Genomic DNA, 9,304 nt, shown 5'->3' with positions numbered 1-9,304 from the left:
CGACGGTTTGTGAGCCAATCAGGGCCCGCGGACCGGCAGCGGCGGCTCCTGATTGGCTGCCGGTCCGCAAGCTCTGATTGGCTCACGAACCGGCGGCTGGTTTGAGATCTTACCTGCCGCTGCTGCCGGACATGTAGCTGCGCTCTCCTCCCTGTCCTGACAGCTGAGACACGCCGCCTCCGGACTGAGCGGTGGCGTGTCTCACTGACACAAGGGGTGGGCCGGAACAAACGGCTTTGCGGGCCTTATATGTCCCGCGGGCCGGAGGTTCCCCAGCCCTGTTCTAGAAGATAATACCTGGAATATGATTGGTTGTTATGGGTAACATCCCATCTTAAATAGAACTCTCATCTTAGTAAATTTACCCCCTAGTCTGAACTATTTTCCTCCTATTCTGTATCTGTTTCACCCTATTTTATAAAAGAGATATACCACTCTTTGGTGTGCAGCTATGCTCGGATATACAGTACGCTTGCCTCAGGTGGTTGTATGTACACGGCCTTTGGACTTGTGCATCACAGATTCACAATACACAACAAGGTGTGCATATACTAGAGTGCGACTGCACACCCAAGAGTGGCATATCTATTTCATAAAACAGATAGATAGATAGATAGATAGATAGATAGATAGATAGATAGATAGATAGATAGATAGATAGATAGATAGATTATACACACACAAACACAAATGCCACTCTTTCATGTTACTGACCTCACCCCAAAATCTAGGTCTGTGCTGCACACTGTGAGTACCTTAACTACCTCTGGAACATTGTTGGCAAACTTACCTAAAACAACAGGAAATCATGTAACATGTCACTGGCCAGACAGGTCCCAGAGAGGGGATAACTGAGCATGCTACACGCTCCGTAATGACATACTGTATTCTGTCTGCAGAAACACTGTATAACGCCACACCAGCACAATAGTTGTATGGCAGCAGCAGACAGCAGGGGGGCACACGCACAGCAGAGCGCCTGCAGATCACTGCCACTCTCATTAGGACAGGAGAGTAATCCCGAATTACCCGTGCATAGTAGTCGCCCATCTCCACGCCAGCTGGCCGCTGGGACCGCCCCGGTGTCAGTGTCCAAGTTACGCCCCTGCAGTGGGAGGAAGATCTGGCTGCTGCCCTGTCTGGTGATGGGCTGCGCTCCACGCGAGGAAACTTTCCGCGTGTATTACTAATACATCTGTACACGGAGGCTCCCCCACTCCCAACACTGGCAGGCGACGAGCAGGTATCTGCTGTAGCATCACCGGAGCACGCTGCCTGCAGTCACACCGCCTTCCCTTCCCGGATCTACCGCTTCCCTCTCTCCTACTTCTAGTGGGGAATTTCTACTGTACAAATACATCTCTCAGCATTCAGTCAGCAGGTTGTTGGGCTGAGTTTCCCCAAGCACGGATCCCCAGCCACAGAGATGACAAGAGAGCGATCAGAGGCAACACAAAACCTAATGTGACTTTGATGATTGCGCTGTAGAAATGGCTTTTAAAGATTTCTTTGGCTGATTTTCTTAAAGTGTCATCGGGGGCAGCAACTTCAGTCAGGATCCAAGGATGCAGAGATCTGCTGGAAGGAATATGTGGCATATTTCATCTCTGCTGATCCTCAGTCTGGCAGCAGCATATTCTAAAGGTAAGGAAGAGAAGGTCCCTTTTATGCAATTAGTTGCTGATCCCTGGAAACAGCAACAGATCTCATTATCTAATAACTACAAAGAGGATGCAGGTGGAAACTAAATTAGCACAGGCATATTTTTTCTGTGTAAGAAACAAAACCAAAAAAAAAATGACAAGTTTCACACTATATTCCCTTGTACAGGTACATGTCAGCAATTATTGCCTAGATACAGGCACGGTGGATGCGACAATTAGTTGTGTGGTTTGTTATGAAATGAGGTCTAATATCTTCCTAGCAGTCTCTCAGTTTTGCTGAGTGGGGATAAGAGGTATCTGGATGTAGTTGTGTTTTCAATCAAATACAGCAGTTGCTTATTCTGTAAATAGTGCATTTTCTTTTATAACTTTGTAGAGCATAATTGCACTGTTTTAATTGCATTCATACTGCTAAAGATACTCTTTGCTGTATGCACATTACTATCAGTGCATGAGAAGGTGGAAGGGACACATACTGTAGCTGCCTGCACTGATGCTTATAACTATTGCCAGCAGTATAAGCATTGTTGAGATGAATGCGTTGTTCCTGGTGACTTTCTATCTAGCACAATAGTCATCTATAAGATTCCAGGTACCAACAATGGTGCTAGACAGCGCCAGACCATGCAGTAGACTTCCATCCAATGTCTAGTAACAGTGCTGTATGCAGTTTACTGATCACAGCTCTGCTCTGGAGAATACAGCACAGTGCTGCCTTTATTTCCCATCACTATTAATCTGGGTGGCTAGTGGTCAGGTGTGCTTGTGCTTCATTCAACTTTAATTTCCGATCTCCATCTGTAGCCGCTAACCCCATTCATGTTCTGTCTGTCAGGGTGGGTAACGTCATTCGAACGAGTGACACAAACAGGGCTTAGACTAGTAAGGGGCTGAATGATTAATTACTAATATAAAAAGCAGCAAGTCATTTCTCATCTTATGATCAAACGCCTATAAAAACTCCTGTTAGAACTCATGCTAATGTTATGACATCTATTTTTGTACAAAGATGAAGAGTAATTAGCTCAATATGCTCTGACCTCTCAAAGAATCACTACAGCTTATGTTCTGCTCATGATCCTGCTAATAGTATTAGAACAAAACTGTTAATGCATTGCGTTTATTTATTGTACATTTTGTATGAATAATGTTGAATATAGTATGTTAACAGGTAGCCTGCCTTTTCAATCTTGCCTTAGTACAGGTCAGCACTTATTTTATCTGTGATGGTTTTCTTTCTTGTCACATCAGATGAAATCTAGTTGCAATAATTGTTTGCTGCCTTCTTTTGGTTTATATGTGCATTTGGCCACTTGTTGCTTGCTATGCAGCAAAGGATTTGAAAGAGGATTGTGTTCCACCATGAAGTGAGATTTGGGCAGCAAAGTTTTAAATATAATGAACAGCCCAATAAGGGTGCTGGGATTTGCACAATGTTTTTGTAGGTAGATTTTTTTTTTCTTAAAAAAAGTACTTGTATTGTGAAGCAGCCATATTTCTTAGGTATAAAGGTTTTCTTACAGAAAACACAAAGTATGTCAATGACACAATATTCTATTCCTGTCACATTCCTACTTAGCATTTCTCTATATTGATTTGATTATTTTTTGCATGTGTTGTGGTCTAGGCTTTGCATTCCAAAATAATCTTTGAATTCTATTTTTTTTTTAATTAAAGTTAGTATTGTAAAACATACATCCATTTTTTTTTTTTTTATTTAGAACAATTGAATATCCAAATGCTTTGGTATTTACAGCACATTTGAGATAGTCGTGTTTCTTTGTAAATATTGCCAAAGAACTTAAGAGAGGTTTGTGATCAGTTATGTCTTAGAAAACATAAAATTATTTGAAGGCACTTGTATTCATTTTTCTAATTCCGCTTACTTCACAGCATTAGCAGCAAACTTTTGCAGAGAACAATCCCACACTACCATCTTTTCAAATGTAAAATTAATTTACAATTCAATAAGTGAAAGATGTGGTAGTTGTTGATTATACAAATATAGGGGGCGCTCAAGAGCAACATTTCCATCATCCCTGACAGTAGATACAGGGACCAGGGAATTAATCACTAAAGTACTAACCAACCAGCTCCTGACATTTTCAAACAGAGCCTGTAACATGGCAGTTAGAAGCTGATTGGCTAGTACTTTATCTCTCACCAATGTATCACTCCCTATGGCTTAGTACCAGTGACGTGTGGTGAGGTGAGGCAGGTGAGGCAGAGCCTTTACTGTAAAAATCCAGTATATGCCATTTTTGACTATATAAAGTGTATATGAAATATACAAAGAATATATTCTAAATATCTTATTTGCATTATTCTAATCAATTTTTATAGTCAAAACTCTGGAGTAAAAAGTCTATGGCAGGTGAGGCAGTGCCTCCCCTACCTACGTTTTTCACACATCTCTGATCAAAACTCACCAAATTTCCAGCAGTATATACAGCTGCAACTTTGTATAATGCCCATATGTACCCTTGGGCTATATATTGTGAGTAAATCTGGCTCTGGTACTAGCCAATGCCTCCTTAGCCATTAACCTCACGCACATCCCTGCAAGTAAATCTCCCTTTTAATTAAGATTTCCTATGTACAATTTGTAATATCGATCATCTATTACTTTGTGCCCCAGATTTGTTCTCAAAATAACTGAACCCTTTTTTGAATGGCAGGTGACTGTAGTCAGTTGGAGCCCTGTAACTAAGAAATACTGTACCAAAACTTGTATACATGCTTCTAATTCTAATAGTATGCAGCAGAAATGTAATAATAATGTGTAAACTATCTCATTATCATTTAGAGGATGTGTTTTATTTCAAGACAGCCACAAGGATTTGCAATAATATCTCTTTAATCCAGCTGGGCACCTATGATTTATACAGCTTCTGGGGCTGGATAAAATTCAACTCTGCATTTAACTTGGTCTTAATCAGCCACAGAACTTGTGTTAATCATTAATATCCCCGATTATAAAGGGATGTTATAGCAAGCCTACCTTTTAATGTTAGTTCTATGTTCTGTTATGCTAATGCCAACAAACATGGACGTGTAGGATGAAGATCAAATTTTAATAGTCTGTATCCTTTGAGATTTGCCAAGGATTAATGGTGCTTGCTTGTATAGCATAGCCATGCATCTCGCACATAAAAACTAAACACATTTTAGGCATTTTACATAACAATTGACAATTACATATGAATCACATAAAAATATATAAAAGCAGGTGCTTTGATAAATTATAGACTATAAAGCCATGTCTAAGTATAATTTAAATATATAATGTTAGTAAAACTACTCACTCTCTCCCACGTCTCTGTATTTCTTTTTAGCTTATTGTGTTTTTATGCATATCTGCATGCATACAAATTGTCTTGTACTGAACTGTCTGTGTCTCAGTTCTTGTATATAATCACTTCATTTGCTTCATCCTCTGTTCTCTAGTGCGATTGACCAAATTTACACTTATTTATTCAAACAGAAGCTTATACTTACAAAGCTTAAGTGTTTGATTCCAAGCACATGCAGACACTTAGTGCTTTATAATTGACAGACGTAAAGTCTATATTCTAGTTTGCAAAAAAGTTGAAGAACTCACATAAAAGCACATCTAACATATGTTTGTTTTATAAATAAATATAATTTTTTCACAAATGTAAAACTCCACTTTATCTTAAAATGTACAAATAATTTAATTGCGATACATAATGAGTTCTGATAATTATAATATATGCTAATTTTCATCAATGTAATCGGATCCGTTAAACATGCGAAAACTAAAGATTCCGCATGTATTAAACATGCAAGTCAGGCGAAAGCTGTTCTGGAAGTTCTTGTGAAATATGACGTCACTCTGAACAGCATTCCTGAACCTTCTGCAAAGATTTATATTTAACATTTGGCAACTGCCTATGTCGCAACTTTACCCTGACTGCAGTGCTGCTAACTCAAGCAGGCAGTGGTCATGTTGAGTAATTTGGCTGGGGAATCATGGTCCTGACAGGGGCTTCTAAGGACCCAGCCAGCCAGCCAGATTCCTCAAGATTGGGGCCACCCACCCAAGTCAGCAGCACTGCAGTCAGGGAAAAACATGCACTGCAGGCAGCGACGGCTAAACATTACTTTAATATTGCCCCATACAAGCTGTGCTGTACTAAGTATATGCATCAAGGCTCACATTAAACCGAGGGTGAGCCGTTTGGAGAAAGAAGGAAACTGGCTGCTAAGGGTCCTGAAGGAAACAATGTAATTAGAATGGATCCTGCTTTTCTGTGTGTGTGCAAATGTAGAGCTTGATTTACACACCAATTTATGCTCCACCCCCACTGAAGCTCCATCCCCATCTACGCCCACATCTCCCTCACCTGCATGTAGGAATTACAATTATGTATGTGCAGTACCATTGTCAGGTTCAGTGCACACTTTCACTACTTTTAATTAGCAGCAACATGATGAATGATACAGATCATGGGGCTATGGAGTAGTTGAATTGCAATGCAATTCACATTGTGTCAGATTCATACTTTTACTTCAGCTATCACATTTTCTAGGTCCCTGAAATACTTTTGTAAAAAAATTATAGAACAAAGTGAGCGTACAGCATCAACCATATTCAATGTGTAGTTTATATTCCAGACTATAATGATACCACCATAATGGTATGTAAGTGTAAGCATCTTTAAATTGAAGGAAGAAACTTACCTGGACACTAACCTCAGACTGCTAATGACACTATAAGACATCTGCCAATAATTTAAATATTTAGGAGGGTATTCAATTGACGTCGGAAACTGCCATCTTGTCAGAAAGACGTCAGTTTCCGACTTTTTTAGGTCGGAAGGGGTTCCGACCTATTCAATTGGGCTGCTTTTTTTTCCGACAAGCCGGAATTCCCAGCGGATTAGCCGCAATTCCACATGATTTGTTGGTTTCTGTGGCCAAATCCGACAAGTTTTGGCCCTGGTTCCGACAATGTCAGTCCGACTTTTAAAAAAGTCTGGTTGACATTGTCATTGAATACTCAGATGTCTGATCCTTTTCATCGGAAAGGATCTGAAATCTATTGAATATACCCCTAAATGTCCTTGAAGCCTATTAACTGCAGTTTGATAGCCCAAATAGTAATGTACACACTGAAAAGCATTTGCTGTGTGACAGTTTCAGTGTTGTCTGCTGCATTCAGAGACTTCAGCGTACAGTAAAATCTAGTGCAATTCTATGGGAACGCGAACGCTCATTAAATACATAGCATCCACTATGCTGCAGTGAAGCTTAGAGACATGTTATTAAACACAGTTTGAACACTCTGTCAAAGCAAGAACAAAGTGCAAGATTTTGTCTGTGCTTCTAAGTTACATTGTTTTTCAACATATACAGTCTGTGTACAAGCCCTGAGGCTACCACAGACCTTATACCTGAGCTTCCCAAAACAGAGCTAAGAATAGTAATAAGTTGGATCTATGAACTTTGTTTTATATAGAGGTGTGTCTAACGTCACAGCCGTCCTGCATAGTGTGATGGGAGCCTTAAGTCACTTGCCTTTACAAAAATAGGACAATCATCTCCTGATGTAATTTGTGCTGGTTTGAACATGCTGATTGAATGTAGATATAGTACATAGGCCTGGTGCAAGTTTTCTAGTTGTTGGTAATGGTTGTGCTTTATGTCTCTATATGCAAGATTTAAAGTTACAATCAGATTTCATATATAAATGCTGCTCAAACTACTTCTATACTCGACAAACTCATTTCTATGTTTCTTGTATATTCTACAATCTCATTTTTAGGTTCAGATTTGGTATAGAAGGATCAGCTACAGGTCAGAATTATGCCTGTAATGGCCATTTCCTTGAATCTATCAGTTCATAACATACTGGCCCGCCTCTTCCGGGAGGGTGGCAGCCCATTCGGCGTATATGGGCCGGGGGCTTGATTTACAGGGTGCTGGGCTACAGGGCACATCATCGTGGCTCCGCCCCCCAGTCTATGGTGCAGAGGAAACAGGCACTGTAAAGCGTGGGTGGCGCTACGATGACGCAATTCGTGTCACCTCTCCCCCCCCCCTCCCCACCGCACTGCCACTAACAGCAGAAGGGGAGTGCGGGGGTCGCATCTAAATCCGGGACACTTGCCAGCCTTCTCAGGAGCCTCCCGGCTGTTTCAGGTGGGTAGGCAAGTCTACTTTATAGTAACATGTCTCATAAATGATGATTCCGTTGCTGACTTTGAAAGTAGGCTAATTTATCAAGGATAACTTGCACAAGATATCACTTAAGCTAGTATTTTATATGGGGTTTATTGTAGAGGTGTGCAGATTCGGATTTACTGGGTTATTAATGCCAGATTAGCGCAGATTCGTATGTATCCCAATTTTTCTTATTGGCTGTCCAAAACATGTGACACCCGGATAGCCAGTAAAATGCTGTTTTAAAATTCGTGTAAATCCGAACCTGCGCATTTCTAGTTCATTGTGGGCTGTTGGGTTATATGCTTTGTTCACGTTACTAGTGGCAGTTGTATAATGAATAGAGTTTATCACTGTAAAAAGGTGATTCTGTTACCGGTAGAATTGCCCTGAAGTTGCAGCCTTAATTATATCTGGCAAGCTGGTGGAAGCAAAATTGCATTACCCTCTATAACTATGAGATCGATAATATATTATAAAGCAAACAGTCTGTAGCTGGGTTGTGTGCAATAGTTACAGAGCAAACACTTGTTACTGCGCCTTGTTTCACCTAGCACCTTTGTATGTCACACTGGTTTTATTATCTACCTAAATCCACAATGGCAAAGTGTCATACATCAGTCATAAGAGGACTTTTTGGTGGAATGGAAATCTTGGTGGAAGTTTTCTCAGATGCAATGCCCGACAGGGTGTTGCCAAACCCGGAAAGCAGGCAGGTGCCATTTCTGAGAGGGCTGCACCTGTAGTACAACAAAATATAAATCATACTCTTGCTGATTAAAAAAGTGAAGAAATTTCATTTATCAGTACCCTCCTTTGTTTTTTTTGCTCTGCCAAGTCACATCACTCTAGTTACGGCTTTATGTATACAACATCATTTTTCATTAGTATTTTAAACTCATCATTTATAAAGTGCCCAACATTGCAGTTTCTTTTCTCTTTTCTTCCACATTCCCATCTCTGTGTCTCCTCCACCAACAATTTGTCTTTATCATCTTTGTGTCCCCTCTCCCATGTCTTTCTATGTAATCTCTGTCCCCCAACCCCTCATCTGTCCCCCGGTTTCAATGCACCATCTGTCTCTCATCTCTATAACGGAAACATCATTGGTCTCTTTCCGTTCCACCTCCAAATGTCTCTCCCTCTCTCTCTTGACTTTATGTCTGTCTTCCCAGTTTCACTCCCCTGCTCTCCATCTCTCTCATCTGTCACATCTCCCCCTGTCTGTCTCTCTCTAATCTCTGTACCCCTCTTCCATCTGTCTTTCTCCCCCCCCTTATCTCTGTGCCCCGTCGGTCACCCCAATCTCTATTAGCATCCCTCCCATCTACCCTTAAGCGATTTTCTTCAGCACAGGTTCCTGCATTACTGACTACATATTAGAATGGGCACTATTTAAAGATAAGGCCTGCATACATTGATATAATATGTTAGTATTAGGGATGCTAGGGGCC

The 9,304-nt window shown here is 40.7% G+C and overlaps 1 protein-coding gene across 1 annotated transcript in view; it reads left to right on the top strand.

Moving 5' to 3' along the window:
• Positions 1-1,006: 1,006 nt before the first annotated feature.
• The window catches only part of LOC135068640 (transmembrane protein 132D-like), a 1,425,735-nt gene continuing 1,417,437 nt past the window's right edge, over positions 1,007-9,304 (top strand). The window contains exon 1 of the mRNA XM_063964609.1: positions 1,007-1,644. Within this exon, the coding sequence (XP_063820679.1) occupies positions 1,566-1,644 (79 nt within the window). The 5' untranslated portion in view covers positions 1,007-1,565. The remainder of the gene's footprint in view (positions 1,645-9,304) is intronic.

This window comes from Pseudophryne corroboree, chromosome 1 (assembly GCF_028390025.1).
Source record: "Pseudophryne corroboree isolate aPseCor3 chromosome 1, aPseCor3.hap2, whole genome shotgun sequence".
Lineage (NCBI taxonomy): Eukaryota > Metazoa > Chordata > Amphibia > Anura > Myobatrachidae > Pseudophryne > Pseudophryne corroboree.
The sequence above is the reverse complement of the archived record's forward strand: the minus strand, read 5'-3'. Positions and strand labels throughout refer to the sequence as shown.